The sequence below is a fragment of the Montipora foliosa genome, chromosome 1 (genome assembly GCF_036669935.1).
Source record: "Montipora foliosa isolate CH-2021 chromosome 1, ASM3666993v2, whole genome shotgun sequence".
Taxonomy (NCBI): domain Eukaryota; kingdom Metazoa; phylum Cnidaria; class Anthozoa; order Scleractinia; family Acroporidae; genus Montipora; species Montipora foliosa.
Window position 1 is genome coordinate 47,638,181 of NC_090869.1, and position 25,426 is coordinate 47,663,606.

The following is a 25,426-nucleotide window of genomic DNA, read 5'->3' on the forward strand; positions in this document are numbered from 1 at the left end:
ATAACATTTGAAACATGTTTAAATGACCACCCAACCAGGTTTAGACAACAGTGATATCCCGTATATGCCAAGCTTCGTCATAAACGTAGCTGGAGTAAGAAACTACTGCAAGGGGTAAATTCATCTAAAGCAATTGGTCCTGACACGTTACGTATAAGAGTCTTGAAAGAAGCTGCCCCAGTCATAGCACCGTTCTTCTTTCATCAATCAAATGACACTGATTCTCTACCAAGCGACTGGAAGTATGCCTCTCACTTTGCAACCAGAACGTATGGTACAAACGAGGGGTGAGTCACACGGGCTCTGAACCACCTATATTGGCCAACTTTGAAAAGTCGTAGGAAAGTCGCCAGGCTTTCCCTAATGCAAAAAACCCTTCATGGCAAATCATAGATCAACATACCACTATATGTCACCAACAAACCTTACCAGAAGACAAGGGGATCCCACCCGAGTAAATTTCTGGTACTCCACAGCAGTTTTGATGAATACAGGTTTTGGACACACGCAATCCGTGACTGGAATAAACTTCCCCCTGATGTACTTAACCTACCTGATAACAATGCTTTTAAATCGAAACTACTGCACTAACCAGTCCCTGCTGACCATGCGCGTTATGTCTTTTTAAGATTTTGCGTGATCTACTGTATGTAGAGATGGTGCTAACACAAAGCTGCAAGGGCCAAACGGACAGAGAAAAGGTACCAAAAAGGTACAAAAACCTCTGCAATTTCATGGCCCTGGAAATTTCATGGTGCAGGAAAATAATATCAATATTTATTTAAAGTGCTACTATGATGAAAAAAATCACTTCCCTTTTTCTTTCAGGTTTATGAAAGCGTGTTTGCTTGACACCTGACTGGCAAAATTTTGAATTTCGAATTGTATCCAAAGGCAAGAGTGAATTAAATAACAGTGCTGATCTAACACTTGGCGATCTTACCCCAGCACAGTCACAAATCGATTTATTTTTAGATACACTTTGCGCGCGAAGCAAACAAAGGGTCGCCAATTTGAACCAATCAGAAGAAGCCATGTCACAAGTGACTGCTTCTGGGGACATGGCAACTGATTTTCGCGGGAACAGGTATTCAAAAATAGACTAATTTGTGACAGTACTGGGGAGCTCACCCATAACAACACTCGTATCTGATTCACTCTTGCCAAAAGCTATTTTCTTTGAGTGCAAGTTTAGGATTTCACGGTCCGCCATTATTCACGTTCAAGACTGACCAATTGGACCTCAGAGGGTTGGATCGAGGATAAGATGACGTCAAAGACTTAGTACTTGTTATAAATGCAAAACACAAGTTTAAAAGTCTGAAAGCTTGAAACTCCGCTGCTGCATATTAATTTAGGCGCGTCTTTGACGTAATCTTATCCTTGATCCAGCTCCTTCAAGATTTTAAAGTTAGTAATGGCGGCGGTGGCCTCATGGTTAGTGTGCTCGACTCCAGAGTGAGTGGTCCGGGTTCGGGCCCTGGCCAGGGACATCATGTTGTGTTCTTGGGCAAGACACTTTACTCTCATGGTGCCTCTCTCCACCCAGGTGTATAAATGGGTACCAGCGAATTTAATGCTGGGGGTAGCCATGCGAAGAAATACTCCTAGTCGCTTCATGCTACGGAAACCAAGGATAGGCTCCGGCGTGTTGGGCCATTTGGCTCGTAAGCAGACTTAACGGCGGGCCATTAAGTAGGAAAATTCCAGTCAAAATAAACAGGTGTCTTTTGAAATAAAGGTTTAAAACCTCGGTCGCTTATTGTTCAGTTAACATAGTTTTGAAATACAAAGAAAAAGTAGAATTGATTTTTGGTCATAGAAGCACTTTAAGATTTCCGTATTCGTGCAACAGACTGTGTTTTGTCACGACAGTTTGTGTTGTTGTTGCATCGGATCTGGTGGTCATAAGAAGACCAACCTGGTATAGTATTTTTTCTGAGATCTAGTTTAGGCCCTTGTTGTCAAAGGTCTTCATAAATGTCTGGCTTGCAATTGTTTTTGTATGGATGTTTTGCATGCTTCACACGTTTTGCTTGATCCCTTGCATGGGTCACATGTCTGCCTGGCTGCCTCGTTGTATTGTTTTATATCCTAACATTGATGCGTTATTTCTTTCTTTAGACATCAAATGGTAGTATTGTGGTGGGTGGTGGTGTGTCACTGAACACATTTATTAATGTACTGGATCAAATGGCCAGTTCATGGAGTGGCTTTAAAGTGATGGCACACCATATCAGAAAGGTAAAAATTTAGCGCTCTTAAATACATGGTTTGGCAGAATCTATAACGACTTGTATTTTGTTGGCCGAAAGTCGAAATAAAAATCAAACAAACATCAAGCCTAGATGCACCGTCATTCAATCCTGAAATGATTGTTTTTAAGCAACTTACTATTGTGTTTAGGATGATTTTTCCGTCTGAAAATGTCCTTTGGGTAAAGGGCACTAGTACAGTTCGCAATATCTCCTCCACGTTAAGTTTTTTTTATCATGATCCCAGTGAAGGTTAAAATGGGTGTGGCACCACGCTTTGAAATACCACCCCGACATGAACCTTGAAACGATGCTGCTTGCTTTTGGGTTTCAACTTGGCAGGCCTACCTGCCTTTCTGAAACAGATTTTGCCATGCTGCTCCAGCCAAATAGTGCTCTCATCAGTAAATATAACGTCGCCGAAATTTTCCCCATTTTCAATACAATCTTCTGCGAAGGCGAGGCGGGGGACACCGTTAGTTTTACGCACCGTCTAGTACTTGGGTCCACATCGTTTCCATCCTAGTTTCTGTCTTTGTTGTGTTAATTAATCACTCACTGAAAAACTATGTCCCATTAATCCAGGCCATCCGTTACTGATAACACTACAAATACAAAATAGCAGAGTGAGACAAAGCTAGTTCAAGGAGATTTTAAAAGCCTTCATGACACCGAAGATTAGCTCTTGTGTGTTTATTGCTCCTTTGTCTTAAAAAACCGCAGTAAGCTCGTTGTTTTCTTCAAGTTTAGCATCAGTAAAGTCCAATTGTTGCATTGTTACGATCAGTTTATGGTCTGGAGCTGTTTTGTAAGTCAGATTTCCACATTCTCTAAATTTTTAAAATAATGTTGGCTACAGTTTAATGTCTTATTGTTATGCTCTCCCCTCGAAGTTCTCGAACAATCGCATTGACGCTTTTGGCCTTCGAAGAAAGTGAGATAACTCTCATTTTAACGCATACTGGTGTTCGACCCATGATGATTGAAAAGCCGAATGAATGAAACTTTGGCAGAGTTTTTCTTTAGTGAAAAATTAATGATTCAAAAGGTGCTTTCACTATATTTTTTGCCCCATTCAAATGTAAATTACGGTGAGCAACAAAGGAAAAGGTAACAATTTTTGGTTTGCTAAATAGCCCACTTTCGATATAGTAAAACTCAATACTAAACAAAAGGCATCATCTCGAGGCTCTGGGGAATAAATGTAAGGATTTGTATGAGTTTATTCCCCAGAGCCTCGAGATGGTGCTTTTTGTTTAGGACTGAGTTTTAATATATCGAAGGTGGGCTATTTTCAAAAGATCATTTCAATGATTGGACGCTTATTTCGATTCCTTACCCCACTTAGAACATAAAAGCACTACAAGTTTCCAAGTTTTTAACCATTTTACCTTTTTTCACCGAGAAGTGTTAAATTCAGTCGGCATCATGTCTTTGAGAGCAGCTCTGAATGTTCCGAAATACGGTTTTTTCTATTTTCCATCTGATCATACAACTAGTGTGGTACCACTGAAGAACATTTCGAAAGCTATATGTGGTCATAATGTCAGCAAAGATAGCAGGGTGGAGCTTAAGTGTGGCAAGCTGGAAGTGGAGGCTGAAATAATTGGAGTGAATGGTAAGAACATGGTTTAATCTAGCAATTTCTGATGTTTTACTCTTTCAAGTTCCCAACTAGAAATTAGGGAGCTTAAGCAACGACAACGGCGACGGCAACGCGAACGTCATCTCAAAATATAAATTTGCGTTATTTTAATCGCTTCGTGACTATTTCAACGTTTTTAATATGACAAGGGTGTAGTGATTCCTCAAAGATGACACCAGTCGGAACGGCACTCCATTTTAGGAGAGAAATGAAAATTCAACTTCAAGTGCTGACGTTCTTCATAAAACCAAACATTTGGCTATTTCACGTTGTTGTTTTGCTGACGACGGCAACGAAATGGACGAAAGTGAAAAACGCACGTGCAGGGCATGCGAAGCTATTGTTTTTAACCACTAAATATGCAAATTCGTGACGTTCTCGTTGCCGTCGCCGTTGTCGTTGCTTAAGCTCCCTAATAGTACATGTAGGTAACTGAATATTATTTTTCCCTTTCTTTGGACGACTCCTCAAAACTGCATTCAATGGTGTTGGACTTTTTGCCCTATCCTAAAAACGTATATATTGTTATTTCGTAGGTCAAATGTACCAGTAGTATATTACTATGCTCGCCCGAAATCTAACCATTAAATTAATGCTCTTAGCAAATTCGGTTCACTTTCTTTCATGATGACTCTCGAGCAATTTGGCCGTAATCTGCTCATTTCTTAATTAAGTACTCGATGAGGGATGATTTGGAGCAGATCGCTTCTAATAACATAGTTTGTGTACATTCGAAGATGATTTGCTCGTAAATCATGCACTTAAATTGTTAGTTAAATGGTAATTGATATTTTTGCTGGTCAAATGTACCAGTATTAACTATGCTCTGAGGAAATTCGTTTCTTTTCGTTAAATTCAATCACTGTCAATAGAGGTTTTGCACGGCAGCGATGTTGCATGGCAGCAACAATGAAAATGTTTTGCAATGGAAAGGACAATTGTTCCCATAGGAAAAAGAATCCATTGTTCCTGCCATGCAACATGGCTGCCGTGCAAAACCTCTATTGAGCGTGAATTGCTGAGTTGAAGCCACGAGAGGTTTTTCTCCGGGTACTCCTGTTATCCCCTCTCTTCAAAAACCAACATTTGACTTGATTTGCGTTATTTGTTGATTTCAGTTTACAGTGTCCCTAATTAGTGCTCCAGCGCTAAAACGACTTGACACTTAAATAAAGTTCCTTTCCTTTCCCTTTTTTTCAAGATGAATCATATTAGAAAATTTTATAAGACAGAGACTTAGCAATAGTTCTGAATATGATGTACTATGTAGGTTCAGAAATTGTCACAACTCTTGCAAAGAAGTAGGTTGGGTATGTTAGACACCACACTTGAATTTCATAAGTAAGAAATAGCTTGATCAGGCAATAATAAAGCGTTTTTAGTATCCAGGTGCTAGCCTTTAAAATTACATTCTGAGTTTCTTTCTACCATTTACAGGCAACAGTGATTTCCCTGCACGCGCCACCATCACCTGATCTGCCGCCATTCCAAGCAGAACCTGACCATCAGCAACCCACGCTCAACAGGCTACCTCGGCAGATATCAGATTTCCAACCACAGCATACCAGAGATTCACCCCCACCGCACCTACGTTCACTGCTTTCACCTCGTCAATTGCCATTCATAACTTGTCAGTCACTGAACTCGCCATCCGGCCTGCTGAACAGAAGACCGCCAGCCGCTCGGAGCTTGTTCTCAACCAGTTTTGAGACCAGTATGGAGACTTTGCGTCGCATCAGCTCTGTACTCAGAGAATTTGGAACTGCTGAGACAGACGTAAAATACTATCTTGAGAAAATTGCTGAGCAACAAGAAGAGTGTATTTCTCGCGCTTGAGAAAGTAGATTTCTTAATTAATTTAATACATGTATCTCATCAACCTGAGCCGTCTCTTAGTCTAGCTGCTTACACCCCAGCGACACCAGTGGTTTCTGAAGGTCTTTCAGTACCAGAAGACAATACGTCATCTCCTTCACCAGAAGATCAACCAATTTTACCCATTAGACAAGAAGACCTTTTTGCAGTGAGACCCAAAGCATCTTCGTCGAAAAACTTTGCAGTGCAGCTCACCTGCTGTCTTTTTAAACCGGAGGAGCTGCAAAACTGAAACATCAGAGGGGTGGGAGAGTAGCCCTTTGATCCGGAGAGGCTGGATGTAATTAAAAATGCCTTTTTTAAGTATTACCCTGCTCCTCCTAGCGGAAGAGACTGTCAATGGAAGAATTGTAGGAGGAATTGCAGAGTGGCAATCGATATTCGCGAACCCATTAATTTTAAGATATAGGATCAAGTGCAATAATATAAGAACCGTCTTCGACAAGTAATAAATGTGCATTAATGATGTGAGAATGCTCTCCAATAAAGGCTGTGTTGAAATGGACTTCATTGCAGAGGGAGGGGGGGAGGGAGAATAGACGGGCGCAATTCATTCGTTGTCACGCAACCTTTTCATTCCAAGCGCAGAAAGCACGTATTAATTACTTTGCTCACTTTTGTGATAAAAGCATGAAACTTTGTAATAATCTCTGGATGGCAAAATTTGAAAACGAAGGAATTCAACACCAAATGTCACCACACCTCAAAAGGCCAACATAACAATCACACAAACTGAGATTTCAAAATAGATAAGGCAGCGATATAGAGATATGCGAATATTCCACTGATTTGCTCTCTGTAGTCTGTACCGCTCTGATCAAGACAACTTGTAAAGAAATATCGCGGCGAACTAGCCATCGAAATTCACTGAGAAAAAAATACGAATAACTTTTGACTGGGCTGATTATCGCAATGTGGAAAGCGTAAAAATTACGTACTTCGCGTAGAAAGAGCCTTTTTGCTGAAAGATTCTTTTAGTTTCGCAATTGCTCCATAAGGTACCCGATTAATGATCGATTGTTGACCAAGAATCAGTTGCGCAGTAGTTCCTCACCGAATTTAACTGATTCATGTATATGCAGTTGCGTGGGACGTATACATGAAAAAGTCAGGAGGCTTCAATGGGATTCAAACCCATGACATTTGCGATGCCGGTGCAATGTTCTACGAACTGAACTATGAAGCCACTCAGTTGGGAGCAAGTCATGTTTTGCATACCTCGCCCTCTTAGGGTCTTAGCATGCCCTTTTTGCCTGGCCTGTCTTATGCCACGCTGGTAGGTCTGGACTCGCAGACCGGTTGGCTCTGGTGGTTGAGCATCGTACTACTGTGCGGGAGGTCGCGGGATCAAAACCCCAGGCTGACCAACTCTCAGGGTCTTGAAACAACTGAGCAGAATATGCTGCCTTTGTAATGACATTTGCAAATGGTAAGACTCTCTAGTTTTCTCGGATAAGGACGATAAACCGTAGGTTCCTGTAACGGCCGAAGAAATAATTCGTCATTTGTTTTGTTCTTAATTAACCACATAAGGTTGCGCGAGATCTTCGTGTATAGGCGAGGTTTGCGTGTACATATCATGCGAGCATTTACCATATAGCATTTAGGTATATGTGCAAAAGCAGTCTGGCAAAGTTCCCCTCAAAGCGTTGTTCATTGACCCTAAAAAGCCACTAGGGGAGTGATCAACTACATATTAGGTGTTATAGGTGTCTATAAGAGACAATTGCTTGAATCAGTAGCCCATACCTAGGGGCCACGTTTTCACAAACCGTGATTTATTGACGTCATAGGGTCGCCGAACGGGAAGTGTCTTTGTTTCTTGCAGAAAAGGTAGTCTAAAAATAGATTGGTCCGCAAAACTTGCCTTCACTTTTCTCTTTCGTCTAAAGAACTTTCTGCTTGTAACATAACAAAATAAGGGGTGGTCCACAGGGGTAGTCCATGGACCGGGCCCTAAGCAGGGGTCCATGGACCGCGTCCACAGTGGTGGTCCATAGACCTGGGGTCCATGTTTTGTATACGTCCAGTTGCAAATTGTTATATGAAGATCGTGACGCAATTTCTCTTATTGTTTGCTCATTGAAACATTCTATAGTCTCAAAACCCCAATGCTCTATCATTTATTGTGTTTTCAAGTTTTCGGTGCGCTTAAAATGAAATTTCGCTAGTGTAGCGATCGCGATCAAGCGTGTTATCTGATACAAGACATTCGGAGAAACAAATCAATAACGATTACTTCTAGACGATTAAACACGCACATTTTTTTCTCCTTGCTTAAGATTTCTTTCGCAACGTTGCATTGATGGATAGTGAGTTGATCACGCTTTGTTCACTTTCTATCGCTAAAATTACAGTCGCTTTGTCGCCTTAATTTACATAACAACAACACAATGCAAAGGTGCCAAAATGAATAAAAAAGGCCAAACGCGTTGGTTTTTTTTTCAAACGCGTTCTTAACACGTTTGGTGGTTCGCTTATCTTTGAGCGGTACTGTAGGTACACTTATTTGGTTTGACCTGTGCTTACAGCACCAACCCTTATCACCAAATCACGGGATAGGCTATAGTTTGCTGGATGGCAAACTCTGATAATTGAAAATGTTACTTGCATCTCCAGCTGATCAGAATGAACCAATCACTGTTTCCAGTGACCATCTTGTCGTTCACCCTCGTTCCAGGTCTGGTGACCTGAACATTTCCAACACATTGGTGCTTGTTTTCTCTGCTTGGGTCAATATAATAATACCCAGAATAGTATTTGTACTTATCTGGAGCACGGGAGCTTGATAACATATAGGTGGTTTGCAACCAATCTCTAGAGACATAGATAACAATCCTGAAATGTACAATTGCTGGACGAACAAAACGAGCTAATGAGAGATCTTTTGTTTTCGTCCACCAACATGGCGGCGATAACGTCACGTGAAAACCACCTATCTGGTGTCAGTACCTCCCGTGTTATGTCCCTCCATGTTGAATTAATTTACATGCGGTAAGGATGCTTACAATTTGCTTGTCTTTACAAGCGAAAAAGATGACTGAAATATGAATTGTTCATTTGTTCCTTCATTCACCATTTTTAAGCTTACTCTGTGAACTATATTACTAAGTAAGATCTAACAAACTGTTTTGGCTAGTTTGAATTTTACAACAGAAACAAATCCATCTAATTTTCATTTTGTCTTATTGGACAGGTGGCAAATGTTCCGGTGAGAAATGTGAGTAACACAAATCGGCGTGTTTCCTATAAAACAAAAGGCCTTAATCACACGGCAGCCATGTTGAGTCCTGAGCGATTGAAAACTTTTGTTTTTGCACACTGAAATTCGTTCCCAAAAATTTCATCTCGAGGCTCGGGGTACAAAATCTATTGTCTATGGCCAATATGGCCGCCGCACGATAAGGCTCATTAGGGAAAAAATGATCGTATACTGTGATTTAGAATCAATTTTTTTTTTCAGTATTAGTGTAACAAATTAAATTTTATTAGCTACATTTGATCATAAGGCATCTAGGGGTCATCTTGGACATTAGCTTTTCCTTCGATGACCGTAATATCTATATCTATCTTCTTGTTTGTCGCTCTTTTATTGCTTTTTTTTTCAGATCAATTAACAGATACATAAATTGTTCTTGATAACAATCGTATTTAATGCATTTATAGAAAGCAGACTATTACTGTATTAAATCATGCTCATCTTTGGAATTTTGATCAGTTTGATTGTATAATTATATTATTGGGTATAGCGATAAATTATTCCTTGTTTACAAACATTTACATCACGTTTCTTTTGATATTGAAATTTGCCAACCAGGGAACAAAAAATAATTTATTGTTTCAACAGTCAATTAACTTCTGGGTAATTGGCATATTAATAGCAATGGGTGACGTAACGAGAAATATCGCTATAGTGCAATTCACTACTTGCACAATCCCATAATACACCTCTATTACCCCTCAAAACTTTTGCATAACCATTGTTTGCAATTTCTCCTGAGACATGAAAATGTCCCAAGGAAAGCAATGCCTGTGCAGATTTTTGGGGGGTAAAAGAGGTGTATTGTGGGATTTGTGCAAGTAGAATAGAAAAGACCACTTTCGATATATTAAAATTCAGCTTGATCTTAAGGCTTAGAGGACACAAACAAAAGAAATGAATAAACATGTGCATTCAGTTTCCTTTGTTTGTGTCCTCTAGGCCTCGCTGCCAAGCTGACTTTTGATATATCGAAAGTGCACGTGGTCAATTGTTTTGCTTAAGAGCCTTTTATGGGGTCGTGTAATAAATCATATTGGTACATCTAACTGTAACTTGAGACAAAGCCAATCTAGACTGTTCTTTGCCCCCTTGCAATGATAGAGACCCCGGCTGCAGTTAGTCACCACCCTCAATGGCACTTATAAGAATCAAATAACCAGAAAATGCAGAACTGATTTCTGCACTCTGCTGCCGCACTCAGAATATTTGATGCTATTGTTTTGAATATGTAATCACATGGGCCCAAGGGCAATTACGTATTAATTTCATGCGTATTTTGAAAGACGCGGGCAATTTGGAAAACTCTGAAAAGATAAGTAAAATTAATCCTTTTAAACTGCACGAGGGCACATTGTGATTGCATGTTAATCACACCAAGGACAAAATTATTGAGGGAAGGCCGTTCAATGCCGTGACAAATTACAATCAACATAAATGGCCAACCGTTTCAATGAACACTTTAATCTTAAAATTACAGCAAACAAGCTTTCCTTTAGTTAAAGTTCAATTCAATAAGTCATTGCTGTTAGCAGAAGAAGTGCTCAAAATGAATCTGGAAAAAAGATTCTCTTGTCACTTCGCTTGTTCTGGATAAGCAATTCTGTTAACCAATCAGAATCAACGATTCATGCTCTCTTGATCACCAAAAGTGTGTGAACTGAAAGTTCCTTTGTAATCAATAAACAAAAATGCCCTCCGTCATTTTCGTAGCTTGTAAGGTACTGTGCACAAGCTTGTGGTCATTGATAAAATCTTCTGTAGGTTGGTAGCATTGCTGGAAACATGATGATACTTCATGAACACCCTGGATTTCAATCTGATATTGTTCTTCTCCTTGAAACTGTTGATGCCTCGCTGATAATTGGTAAGGATCTGAACTGCCCCCTACATGGAGATAATTATTGGTAATTAAAATAATTTTAAGGGTGGCCTCTCAACAATTTTCACATAACAATGGCTTGAACTAAATTTGAATTGCTGAGCGAGCAAAGTGCGAAGAACAACAATGTTCGTGTCATTGCCAAAAGTGAATTAACGCTTGTTTAATTGGGATGTTAGGTTTGAGATCAACACAACTTGAATTAGTCTAGAGTGGGTTCATGTTCTTCTAAGCCATAAAAAAAACTGTTCCAGCAAGCCGAGTCATTCTTTTTTATATGGAGTTGCAGGGTCATAACTGCAGTTAGGACCTACTTTATCTGTTACCCAGGTCTGGAACCATAGTTCAAGCCTGGCTTCTTTGCAACTAATCAAGCTCACTTGCTTCACTGCGAGCATCACTTTCACTCAGGTGTAAGTTTTCTATTTGCGCCAGCTGGTGCAGCAAGAAGTAAAATCCTGAAATTGTAATCTTTCACTGACTTTTCTTTGTAGGTGACAGCTATTCTGGGACAGAGGCTGAGTACACAATAACAGCCTTCAATAACTTGGACATGACTGGAAAGGTACTATGATGAAGTTCTTATATCTGTTAAACTGTAGTCAAATGTAAAAAAAGTCAGTTACACTCTAGAGAGAAATGCTGATTAGGCTGGATTCGAAGTTAGATTCCATTTACATTAAGGTGACGGTCAACAAAGTCTATTACACCCTGTAGTTAACAACGGTTCGATTATGTCTTTGGACGTTTTGTGCTTGTGATTTTCAGTTGGCACATTTATGACACTTCTCAGTGTAACATAAAGGTGTCGCCAATTGCAAACAATGCTCATTTAAATGGACATCCTGAATCAAACACAAGCACAACTTTTAAAAAAATTATATAAATACCTGAGGAAAAATCAACCTCGTTCCCAGGGTCTCTTCGTCGATGGGGAGGGAGACCCTGGTTGGGGCTGGTCACGTGGCTCTCCTCGACAAACATTTTCCCACTGGGGTAGAGTTCTCGTTACATTTTGACCCGCAACTGGGCGAAAGTGTAATCGTTTGACAAGGCATTTTTTCAAAAAATTATCTTTACTTTACAATGAAAGTTTTAAAAAGGTCAAAACAAATAATAATAATTTTAATTTAATTTATAATTTCTATCGCGCCGGCTACATTAAAATATGATCTCCTGTGCGTCACAATCAATTGAAAAAATGATAACTCTCTACATGTGTACAAATATTAAAAGGCCTAGGTAAAATTACAATATTGATATATAAAAAGGAAAACTAACAGGATATATCTATTCATAATAAAAATAACAGAATGATATCCAACTATACAAAGTCCTTATAGGCTTGTCTAAATAATAAAGTCTTTAACTGCACCTTAAAGGAGTCCACTGATGTTATTTTCCTTAATGACTGAGGAAGCGAGTATAATTTCGGGGCAGCAGCACAGAAGGCCCGATCCCCTAGTGTTTTCTTTGTGCGCACTCTAGGACTTAGAGAATAGCTGGATTCTGCTTTAATAGTTATAAGGTCGCTGATATATTTCGGTGCCATACCATTAATTGCCTTATATGTAATCAATAAAACTTTGAATATAATTCTATCATGCACAGGCAGCCAATGAAGTTCAAAAAGCACTATTGAGATATGTTCAAAGCGCTATATATTACAAATAAGGCGCGCGGCAGTATTCTGAACACGTTGTAATTTAGACAGTTGAGTTTGAGGCAAACCATACAACAGACTATTACAATAGTCAATTCGACTCGTCACCAACGCATGCACAAGCAGTTTAGTAGCCTCAACTGACAGAAATTTCATTATTCGCCTAATGTTATGCAGATAAAAGTATGATGCACTACAAATTTTATTAGCATTAGTGCCCATACTGAGCTGCTGGTCAAACCAACAGCTCAAGTTCTTGGCTTCATAGCTTCATCGTTTTTAACTCTAAGTTGAGCCGTCTCAGCGCTATGATTCTTCACATACGCCGATTGCAGGTCAGGGTAGAGACCATTAGATGGCATGTGCGCAAATAACTGATCTGAAGCTGAACGTTCAACTAGTTTAGAGACATGGCAAATTGCTAACAGGACGGAAATTCTTATACAAAGGATCCAGTTCAAACCGCTTTAATAGAGGATTTACCAAAGCTTCCTTCCAGGCATGTGGAAAGTACGCGTTGCCTAGGGATAGATTGATTATATGCTTTATGGTAGGCAACAGTACATCAATGCAATCACTAACCAGTTTGGTCGGCATTGGAAAAAGGGCACAACACTTTTTGGAAGATCTCTGCATACGTCCAATGACATCTTCATCACTCAGAGGTGTGAACTCATGAAATGATTCCGCAACTGATCGAGGAAAGTCACATTCAGCAGGATCACAACAAGCCCCCGAGGCAGCGTCATCAAGTTCCTTGCGAATGTTAGTTATCTTTTTCACAAAGAAATTACCCATATCATTTGCAAGCTGGAATTTATCATCATGCGGCGGAAGAGAACTGCCAGTGTCGTGTTTTAACAATCTCCTGGTGGCTCTAAAGAGTTTTCCCTGGTCAGTACTGTTGTCTTCAATAAAGTCCCTATAAAAGGCAATCCAGGCGCTATTAAGGACGTTTGCGCGAAAATTTTCTAACATTTATTTTTTTCTGCAAATTTTACCATTGAAAGATGATGAGTTGATGATGTCAGAAATGTAGAAAAAATGGGGGGTCGCAGACTTCGTTTTGGAGAGAACTTGTCCGGAAGAACACCCTAAATCTGAAAAAATCCGGCTTCTTTAGCGAATAGGGCCACAGTGTCTGTAAGCCCTAAAATATTGCAATTACATCTTTGAAGGGCGCAGTAAGGATGCACAGTAGCAATGGGTGCGAACGTCCTTAAGTAAGTTCGCATTTAGCGATCATAGTTTCATGCGCCTTGCAGCCGCAAGATGGCAGGATTCCATGTCCCGAGGACAGAAATCTTGACATTTTTTTTGAGTTCCCACATTGATTTTTTGTTCATTTTTTGGACAATGTGAAGATAATTGTAAATAAAATTTGTTTCTGAAAAGAAAAGTAGGGGTCACCGAACATCCAAGATCGTTAAATCCAAGCAAAGCTATAGCAATGACCATCTGCCCTATCATTGTTCATTTTAGTACTTAGCGTGCGCGCTCGGTGCGTGATGTGGCATGTGAATTTGCGTGCGCTGTAAGGATGCGCGGTAGCAATGGGCGCGAACGTCCTTAAGCAGATATGTAACACGGTTTCTGCACGTCTCGTAGTGATCAAAATCATGGAGAGAATTCGTTTTCCGCCGTCTTTTCTCCGCCTTACGCCTTGCCCTTTTTGCCTCACGAATATCCTCATTAAACCATGGTAGACGTGGTCTAACAGACACGACCCTGATTTTCAGGGGGGCATGACGATCAAGAGTATCAGAAAGGGTGGTATTGTAGCAGCTAATCAGGTTATCAAGAGCACTTGGTGGATTGACGCACAACTCCGAGTCCATGGGTTCGCTCCGCAATTGATCAATGTTTACACTCTTGAGATTGTAACCTGCAGAGAATCCCGGAATAAGAGGCTAGTTTTAACCTGTTGGCCCTAGGCTGATCCGTTGGCCCTAGGCTGATCCATTAACTTATATCCCTCAGGTCTTGCAAGAGCACGCATAGCGACATCATCAATCGTGAACCAAGTTTCAGTCAACGCAACGAGATCGAATTTAAATTCGGTAACATAGTCTGAAAAGTCAGCGGTCTTATTTCTGAGTGATTTCACATTAACCAAACAAAGCTCTATCGCTTTGTTATTCGTCAACTGATGCGATGCAATTAAAGGCATATTAATTAAGTTGGAGCACTGAGGCTTGTGGTCATTAGGACGCCTAGAACAATAGCCATTGTTGATGCTTAGTCTATTGCTAGTGTGAACCAGAATCCCAGAGGAACGCACTGGACCACTAGAGATATTTGTATTTGTAGGCCCTGGATTCAGCTTAGACACTAGATCTCCCACAAGTTCACAATGGAATGAAGCCGTTGTGTTGGCATAGTAAACGCACGGGCGATGACACCACTTCACCTTTGCGTAATGCTTTGTCATCCGAGACTGAACGATGTTCTGCAGACGAAAGTGTGTAAAAATCACGGCAAAAAATCTCATTCACCGGCTGCAAATTCAATAACTCTGTGGACGAAACCCTTGGCCATATTAGATACCATTTTCACCAATGCCACGCAAGCACAAGAGTAGACAAATGGCGAAAAGGCGGGAGGCCCGAAAGCCGTGGCTGACCATGGTTCATGCACCAGCTCCCCCTCACCAGCTCCAGCTGATGTTACATTCCCACAGGAGATTCTCGCAGGAGATTCCGATTGATCGATCGCCGAAATGTTTGTTTGCCATGGATAAACCTCGTGGCTGACCATGGTTCATGCACCAGCTCCCCCTCACCAGCTCCAGCTGATGCTATATTCCCACAGGAGATTCTCGCAGGAGATTCCGATTGATCGATCGCCGAAATGTTTGTTTCCCATGGATAAACCTCTCTCTTGTTTTCTTTCATGACAAAACCTTCTTTTCTTTAAACATGTCGCAAACTAGTAGCATCCTTCGTTATCAGCCAATTTGACTGCCACTTGAGCTTGTTCAAGTATTAAAGTTTGAATCCGGACCTTCTCACGGGCATACAAACATTCGAACGACGCCAGTATATTTTCTGTTGCATCTGATCAATTTGACAACAACGTTTTCCCTTTCACATCCTATCCATGTGTAGTGCATTCAATACCTTGCCGTGAAACGTTTTGTCGATGGTTGTCTGGCCACAAAATCAAATGCGTTGTGATTCCCCTCCTCGCAATGATGACAAGGCCTACACTGCCACCCGTCCCCAAACACACAGTTTAAAAATCTCCCAGGTTATGGGAGACACGTGACCAGCTCCAACGAGGGTCTCTTCTCAACGACAATGGAGACTCTGGGAACGAGGTTGAGGAAAAATGTGGCCCTTAATTATTGCAATTTTTAGAAGAAGATCAACCGTATGATGGAAAGAATATCTATATTTAATAAGCGATCTTTTTAAGCTGCCGACATGAAACGACTTTCTATTACCGAAGGTACAGAAGGAACAATGCAGTTAATAATGCAACGTAAAGCCCATTCAATTAGGGGTACCCATTCAATTAGCTCTGGGTACTTGAACAGGTCCCGTAAAGCCTGATGTGCATTTCAATTGCTCTGTTATTAGTTTGAGTCCTATTATAGGATGGATTTTACTTAGGCCTCTAGGGAACTGATCAAATTGGCTTCATTTGCTGCGATGACCTTTTGCTTCGAAAGTCAAGATTAACTGTAGTAAACTGTTTTCAATGTTTCTTTTTTAGATCATTTGGGCAGTCCTTCTGCCTGTGTATGCAAACAACACTGTGATGTGTTCTTACAAAATCATGCCAAGAGCGCAGGTGAGGAAACGCGTGGTAGCAACTGCTGATCAGCTTGTGTTTTTTTGTGAAAAGATTGGGGTAATACAATATGTAACATCCCTGTTTGCAAAGGCCATAATATTGCTCAAGAATAGTACAAGTTTGCACTTCTTGGAAAATATTTCATATACATAGCTTTTGGGAGGTTGATGATTAGAAGAATAGTGTTTTGATGATGATGGAAAACGACATCCATGAAACTTATGAAACCAGCTGTTTAAGGTGATTCCTCAGAAAAAAAGGTGTCAACGATTTTCTTGAAACTTTCCCTGAATGTTCCCTACTAATCCTAGCTGTTATGAGAACTACAAAAAAACTCAGTCACCGTGCTTGCTTTAATAAGAGATATAATGGGCCAATATTACCCCCATTGATGCCTGTACTGATACTAAAAACGCGTGTTCAGTGCTCGACTTTCAGGGAAAAACCTAAGGGCCAGCTGACCCCTGAGTTTTCAGATTTGGTCTCCAGCTCAAGTATTTATTGTTGCGGCCTTTGGTCGGTATACTTTCAACGAAAGGTAAAATGCAAGCGAGGTCGAGCCAAAAAATCAGAGCGCGTAAAGCGGCCTTGACAGCCATAGATGAGTAAGAATAGTTTAGCAAGTTTTAAATTCTGTATAACTTGACTATGATATCAACATTTATATACTCTTATCCTTGGAGATGCTTTTAATTCGCAAACCCTTCTCTCAACGTGCAAACGACTCGATTGCCGCAAAAGTATTCACTTGAAAAACTTGTGAGCCTTTGTCCTTATGCTAATTCTGAAGAACATTAATTTATTACCTGTGCCTTGAGAATGGTGTCACGATGACGCCGAAACGTTAAGTCTTATATTCGCTTTTATCAACGCGATTCATCATGAGCAACAATTTCATTTCTTTCACATTATTTGTGAGAGTTACAGTTGTGCTACGATACATTCGTAAGATGGAAACCAATGCTAATACCGAGTAAACGCGAGGCATACAGGTGTACGTGTACGCAAGTCACGCAAGTCACGCAAGTACGCGGGCATTGCATTTAGCTTGTTTACGTATTTAAAAGGTGTAAAGGCTTTTACTGTACTCAAAATCTATTATTGTATGCACACTTTAAGGATACGCAAACACTGTTTTCAAAGGCTACGTGCGTTAAAGCGTGAAGTATTGTCCGCTATTGGACATTTATTTCACTCATTCGATGAATAGAAAATTAGATGATGATGATGATGATGATGATGATGATGATGATGATGATGATGATGATGATGATGATGATGATGATGATGATGATGATGATGATAATAATAATAACAATAATAATAATGATATCTTTGCGGCTAGGCTGGCTGACTAAGTGTGAAACGTTAGTCACCAGTGAATAAAATCCAGTCACATTGGCGACCTCAGCGGTCACAACGTCGAGCACTGGACTGTTATTTCATCGCCTCAGAGGGTTTTTAAAGTAATACTTAAAAAAACACCTGATAGGTAGAAAGTCTAGAGCATATGGAACACTTTCTTATGTAGTTTATGGAAAAATCACTCAACTTTAAACGACGCCGACTCAAAACGTTTCTCGAGTCGTTGCTTTCAAGATCGTAATTTACATCCCTGGATAAAGGCCTCTGTGTACGTTTTTAGCTCATTGTCTTTTTTCCTTCCGATAAATTAAAAAATATGTATATTCAAAAGGGATAATTTGTACACCAAAATTATGCTATAAAAGATATAGGTCCCCGTGCTCGTTTAAGACAAAAACACCATCGTACCTGTCTATTCGATTATCGTAGATCGAAACAACAAAATTAATTCGCCATGTTCTCGGAATGCGCACGCAAAGAGTTATGGGTCATTCACAACTTCTCTCACGTGTTTGGAGAATTGCTTCAGCGTGTATGATCGACTTACGCCATATTTACAATTTGACAAATTTATAAATATTAACACACCATATGCACAGTACAATACTGAGGAATGACCTTAATAATTAAATAGGACCATGGTTGATTCGATGAAGAAAATATTGTGACATATGCATATGCAGGTAGGTGTAGCCTATGTTAGTATATACCACGCAAATGAACAGTGCTTTCCAGACATTGTGACATGAGTACTATTCACCTCTGTGCAAACAGAGAAAAACAAAATAGCTCCCCATTTCTCTTTGGTTATGAGGAGCAACTTTTATCTGTAAACGATATTCAACTTGTGTGGTATCTACTAAAACAGTTATTTGCCTCAGTGTTGGTGAAAGTGGTAAATATTTACCTCCACTTCGTGCATTAATTGTTAACTATGGTGAGGTTATTTTTTATTAGCAGATTTTTGTTGTTTGTTCGTAGAATGCCCATGCCTATGTGAATGCTGGCTTTAATGCTCAGTTGGATGTGTCTACCATGACCATGAAGTTTGTGAACATTGTGTTGGGTGGAATAGGACCATATCCGGTAATCATATGTTGATTAGCACTGTGTAGTGTTGAACTTATTTCTTAGCCCCGCTGAGAAAAAAGCGAGTCAATTCTGTATCTCTCGTAAAAGGAGCAATGTTGTTCTAACATTGTCTGTAAAGCTTTTTCTGTTCTAGCTTCGCTCTAGCTCCCTTGGTCCAATGCTTCCCCTGTGACGAAAAAAATAATTCGAATTTCTCTTTGTTATTTCAAAACTATGTTAACTAAACACTAAGTGACCAAAGTTTTAAGCTCATTACGGGAAAGGTAAGGTATTTGCTGAAGTCTGGTTGAATTCTTGCACAGTGAAGGGTGTGCCATTATCCGTTCTAGAAGATATAGACTTGTCCTTTGGAATCTTGCTTTTAAATGTGCCATTATACTTGTGATCCTGATCCATTAGCAGGCTCAGCTGACCAAACATGAATACTAGAAGATCTGACCCTTTTGTCACTTAAAAATACTGCTCATTGTCACTTGTTGCCTGCTGCCGTAGCCAAGTATTTCTGCCAATTAGCGGTGTGGTAGACCTTTCCTTCCTCTAGAGTAGTCCTGGTTGACCAATCTTGGCGTCTTAAAGATGCACCTGTGACTTATGGCTGAGACGTTCATATCTCGATGGTAGCCGTCACATGTCCGTGTAACTGTTTAAATGGGAACCGTTAAGGGTACCATTACTTTTTAAAAGGAAAGATATCTAGATGTGTTTGCGCTCTCTCTGGGAACTTCTTGGTACATAGATCTTAAGCACATTTTTGTATCTTGAAAGCCTTATTGCCTCCTCTAAATATGCAGCATAAGTCAGGTTTGTTGGTTGTTTGTGGTCAATTCCTTTTATTGTCCTTTTAACACATTTTTGAGAAGATGCATGTAGTGATTTAATTGCAATCATAAATGCTTGTACAATTTCACAGTATCATGCCAAAAAGACAGAAGATTTGTTGAAAGACAAAGTTTTGACGGATGCTGCAACTCTAAAAGGTAGATATTTGCATTGTTCTCTTAATTCGACAAAGTTAAGATGTGCTTATAGACCCAACTGTTGGTATTCTTTGACTTTAGCTGCCTTAAGTTCTCTGGCACAGGAAATAGTTCCTGATCCTTCTGCCACCGGTCCAAGCAAAGAATACCGGAAATCAGTAGCAATCGGCTTATTCTATAAGGTACGCACAATGTATAAACTTACGATTTTTTTGCATGATGAAGGCCTCTAGTCAAGGTTTTCGTGATAGCAACTATGTCAGACTATAATACCTGCCGACGATCGAAGTCCAATGATTGATAGTTCACTGTCCACAGTTCAAAATAATAGCGACTTTAACACTTAGCTACGAGTCACTGACGAAATTAAGTCTAAAAGGAATTTAAGTTCAAATTAGTGGCGTTCATAGAACTCTAACTCCACGCCCCTTGCTTACCGTTATTAGTTGACATATATCATTCCTCGCCTTAATTGGTCAGTGTTCAAGTGTGAACGCTGGTTATCTGTTATCTTCAGGTCACGTTTTTGACGTTTGACACTATTACATAATTATTGCATAGGATAGGTTTACTCGTTTTTTTTTTTTTTTTGAATTTTGGGGGTTCCGAGGAACATGTTACATGCATGTCAGTTTTTTGCTATGTTAGCTACCTTTTCAGTTCTCTTCAAGTTTGGGTCCACTAACGCTATCCATCTAAAGTCCTTACGATTTCCCGAACTAGACCAAAAAAGTAAGCACCTTTTTAATTTTGCTTAAGTCATGGATCTTTTTTATTTTTCTCTTCGGTTCGTCTATGGTCAGAATTTTATGTTAGCTGTGGGTACATTATTTTCTTTGTTTATTTCTTTTTTTGTTTTAAGTTCGTTTTACACCCTATGCGAAGCTATTGTCACTAGCAATAGGCTAGTAATAAACCATGTGAAAGCCAAAACTCCTTACTTTGATTTTACATGCGTTTATGGGATGTTCACCGCAGGTTGCTACACGTGGCATTTGGGCCACAACCGTTCCATTAAAAAAGGCTCAAGAGGAACCTCCCCTCTAACAAAAGATAATAAATTCACTCTATCTTAGAAGGACCACATAAAATATATTGGTAACAAGATCTCATATCGATTAGGTGTTCTACGTCGAGGGTGTAAGGGTCTCCCAAAGCTAACTTGCCTAATTCTCTACAATACTATAGTCTTGCCATTGTTCGATTACTGTTCGCCTGCCTTGAACAGTTGTGGGGCTGGGAGCAAAGCTTACCTAGACAAGTTAAATAGACATGCCGCATGTATTATTGAAGGTCGGTCAATCGGGGCCGAGGAGTGAAAATCAACACTTGGCTGGCCCAGCCTACAAGCACGCAGAAATTATCTCAAATGCTTTTTAGTCCATAAATGTTTTCACAGAATAGCGTCATCGTACTTACTTTCAGAGTTTAGGCACGCGCACTTTTTCCATGGCTATAACACCAGAAAAACGTGATTTGCTGTGCCCTCCCTTTGCAAAAAACTGTTAAGTATCAGGGGAGCTTCAGAACAAACGGCGCTCAGACTTACAACACCCTTGCGAGAAACATTCGACAAGTAGAGACGTTCAGCAAACTTAAAATCAAACTAAAGCGCCATCTTAAAGAATGAATTCTACCTTTTCTTTATATTTCAAAACTATGCTAACTGAACACTAAGTAACCAAAGTTTTAAGCCTTCATTTAAAAAAAACACCTGTTTATTTTGACTGAAAATTTCCGAATTAATGGTCCGCTAGCCTGCAAGCAGGCTCTTCCGTTGAAAATGGTGTGCGCTCAAAATATCCTCTTCCGTTGATAATGGCGAAATATAAGGGCTTGGTAACTGCTTGCAGGCTAATGGTCCGCCATTACTAACTTTAAAATCTTGAGAGAGAGCTGGATCGAGGATAAGATGACCTAAAAGACACACTAGTTTAAAAATGCATTGCGTGTGCACGCGCCTATATTAATATGCAGCATGGGAGTTTCGAGCTTTCAGACTTTTAAACTCGTGTTTTGCGTTTACACGCTGCAATTTAAAGCTAGGGAGTCTTTGACGTCATCTTATCCTCTATCCAACCCTCTGAGGTCCAATCGGTCAGTTTTGAAACTTGCACTCAAAGAAATCAGCCTTTGGATAAAATTCGAAGCTCAAATTTTGCTAGTCAGATGTGAAGCAAACACGCTTTCAAAAGCTGAAGGAAAAGGGGAAGTGGATTTTGTTATCATAGTAGCACTTTAAACAGTAACGTCTGCGGTACATGTTGCCTTTTTAAACTTAATTATATGTCTAGTTTTTAATGTTGTAATGTCTTTGTCTTTGTTCTGTCAGGGCTCCACTTAAACGAGCTTTGCTAAATTAGATACCCCTGGATAAATAATGAATTAAATAAATTTTCAAATTTTCTCCCAGTGCTTCAGACAATCACTTAGTAACTAATTCAGTTTAATTTAAACCCTTACTTCTACAAGAGAATAACTTTGAACTGTTTAAAAATGTATTTTCTTGTGGCTCAAAGTTACAGCCAATTCTTAAGGTTAGCAGCATTGGCAGGCTGCTGGAAAACAATATTTGTTTGCTTTGTTTATTTTCTTTAAACCAGGAAGTACTCTTGTTGAAGGCATTACTTCTGTATAAATTACATTGGAACTGTGGTTAATGCGGTCAAGGATGATGGTTTTCATTATATTCATCCATAAACATACACCGTATTCCATGCAAAATGGCCGCCATTTAGATATTCTTTTGTTTTTCATTCAAAGTAGACCTTGATGCCTCGTTCAAGGCAAAATATTCTTTTGAATTTTTAGCTCAAGAACGAGGCATCAAGGGCTAATTTGAATAAAAACAAAAGAATATTTAAATGACGGCCATTTTGGAATAAGGTCTATAGTATTTTCTCAGTTTGTTCTTTGGCGAAGTCAAAATAGCTGGGTTTATGTTGCACGTATCAGAGATCGGCGTCAGTGTTAAGTTTTTAAGCGCAATTTTACATTTTGTTTACAGTTTTTACTTGTATCTTTTGGGAGACAGGCATCTGCTCGTGTCAGGTCAGCTGCAGAAGAATTCATTCGCCCTGTGTCATCAGGCATACAGAGCTACGATTCACAACCTAAAGAATATCCTTTAACAAAACCCATGACTAAAATCTCTGCCAAATTACAGGTAGGCATCAGATCCAAACTAAAGGAATTACTCTTTTTACTTAGCAACCCCGACGTTAAGAATCCCGCCTTGGAAATCTTGAGTGTGTGTGAGGCAGGCAACGATTATTTTTTTTGTTGGAACATATAGTTTAAGCATTCGTTGACTAAATAGGTTCCTGGATCAAACCGGCACTCTTAACCTTCGTAACTTTCGTTTTGAATGATAGTAATGAAATTATAAAAACTACATGTCAGTCATTCAACGAATTTTGCAATTTCTTGTTTCGGAGTTTCCGCTTAGACATTACAATGTTTGTTACACCATGCATGGGCCACATCCCCTTTTTACAAAAAAGAGCGGGCTTTTTGGCCAACATGATAAGGGATTCATAACCGTCGTCATCGTAGTAAAAGGGCTTTGCTTATTCACATTGCTTTCAAGGAAACAAAACTGCAAAACCGCACCCAGAAAAAGATGTAACGGTGGAGGGAGGTGTTGGGAAATTCGTGGCATTTTAATTCAGCAAGGAAACAGAGTGAACGATGTGATGTTCAGTCATCATAGTTTTGCCTGATCACTACTTCCTCTAAGTGCACACTTAGGCGAGACCTTTGACAAATTCCTTGGCAAATTTCTGTTTATTCCTATTCCCCTTCAACTTAGATTGGGGTAATCAGATGAATAGGCTTCTATTCATTCCGAACACGATTCAAATTATCTTACCCATCTCTATAGTAATACCAGTGCTTAAAAGTAAATTTTATCCTGGGTGGGATTCAGGAACGCGATTCCTTCCACTTTCAGATTGATTTTCTGAAACCTGCGTTCAAAAGTGCGTTTACGCACTGAACAAGGAGTTGCTTCAGGCTCTGTTTTAGTTCAAATTCATTCAAGCGTGACTGATAATCCAAGATGTCGATCAACAAACGGAAACAACTCAGAGACAGAATTCTATAAAGATATTAGACCATTGCCGTTTGGGGCTTCTTTATAGGACAAAATGTCACTGAAAGGGTTGACTTGGCATAAATTCTAACGGTGTGTGTCGATTTTTTCAGACCTCTGGTGAAGCTCAATATGTATCTGATATCCCATCACAAGGAGGTGAACTTTGCGCTGCTTTTGTGGGTTAGCACACAGGTATGGAATAAAAATTTACAGTGAACGTTACTGCTAGGTCACAACACAGAGTTATTGGTTTGTTTTTTCGCTTTGCCAATCTTCCAAATTATAGAGTAATGCCGATTTTTACATCACAAGTATTTTATGATGTAAACCCGAGCTTTCTGGTTGGTTCTTTCTTGGTATGCCATACGGACAGTGACAACGGTCACTGTCTGTATATTTAGTTTCGAAAATTGACAAATTCAAAGGGTATTTAACAGGGCTTACAACATGCAGATTTTTACTGTCCTGTGATCTGGAAACTCTAGATGCTGAAACTAAAACAGGCAGCAGCAAAAGCCAGGGGTGCGCATTCTTAGGAATGTGTGACACAAAGTAAAAGATGGCTTCCATAGGGAAACTAAGGTCCGTTTCAAACATCGAACTTGACATGAGCCAAATCTAATGCAAATGAGAGAAACAATAGATTTTTCTCATGTGCATTAGATTCGGTGCACGTAAAGTTCGACGTTCGAAACGGGCCTAATGGTGTGGAAAATTTGGATTTGATAACTTACTTGCATCTGAGCTTGACCATCTGATATACACTGTCTGTAAACCTTTCAGGGAAAACTGGCTAAAGTTGATTCTATTGACCCTTCTGAAGGCATTGGCTAAGTTATCTCAAAGAAAAATGTAGCTGGTAGTAGTGCAAATTTAATTCGCCCGATTTCTTCATAATGCCAGTTGATCTCTGTTGTTTTGACAGGGTCACATAGGGTGTTGAAAACGCTTCTTTTGGGCAGGAGGATTCCCAGTCAGGCATTAACCCCTAGACACCCAAAGTGTTAGATTTGAAATTTTGTTGTCTAGAGCCAGTTTTGCCACCTTTACCTCTCTGGCGATACGAAATTATCGGGCTTTTTTATTCGCCGCATTGACGTGCAGACTGAAATGTCAAAGTGTTTTTTGAAGCCTCCACCCTTGTCCTGGATCTTCTGAGGCATCGGTTGGTATTTTGGAGAAAATATAAATGTGACGAAGTCAATATAGATTACCCAAGTGATTTAAAGATTCGTGGATAGGGAATGCCACTGGAGGCAAAAAATTAAATAATAGAAATAATGGTGTTGATGATTTTGAACTAAGAAAATAGGACAATTGTGGTATTCAAGTTATTGTAAGCGGAGCCTTGTGTTACGTGCAAATGATCGTGATGGACTAACCACGATCATCTCAGGTCTACAAGGCGTTGAGAACTAGGGGTAGCAGAGAGAGTGCTACATGTGTAAAAAAAACGGTTTATAACAAACAGGTCTCAAGCCTCCAACATGTAAACAGTGCGCCGCTGGTGGAAAGATAT

The 25,426-nt window shown here is 39.8% G+C and overlaps 1 protein-coding gene across 1 annotated transcript in view; it reads left to right on the top strand.

Moving 5' to 3' along the window:
- The window catches only part of LOC137999921 (xanthine dehydrogenase/oxidase-like), a 140,427-nt gene that overhangs the window by 46,497 nt on the left and 68,504 nt on the right, over window positions 1–25,426 (top strand). Inside the window, exons 10-17 of the mRNA XM_068845917.1 lie at window positions 2,125–2,244; window positions 8,972–8,995; window positions 10,799–10,901; window positions 11,411–11,481; window positions 16,297–16,374; window positions 18,724–18,828; window positions 19,745–19,811; window positions 19,893–19,993. Coding sequence (XP_068702018.1) covers window positions 2,125–2,244; window positions 8,972–8,995; window positions 10,799–10,901; window positions 11,411–11,481; window positions 16,297–16,374; window positions 18,724–18,828; window positions 19,745–19,811; window positions 19,893–19,993 — 669 coding nt within the window. The remainder of the gene's footprint in view (window positions 1–2,124; window positions 2,245–8,971; window positions 8,996–10,798; window positions 10,902–11,410; window positions 11,482–16,296; window positions 16,375–18,723; window positions 18,829–19,744; window positions 19,812–19,892; window positions 19,994–25,426) is intronic.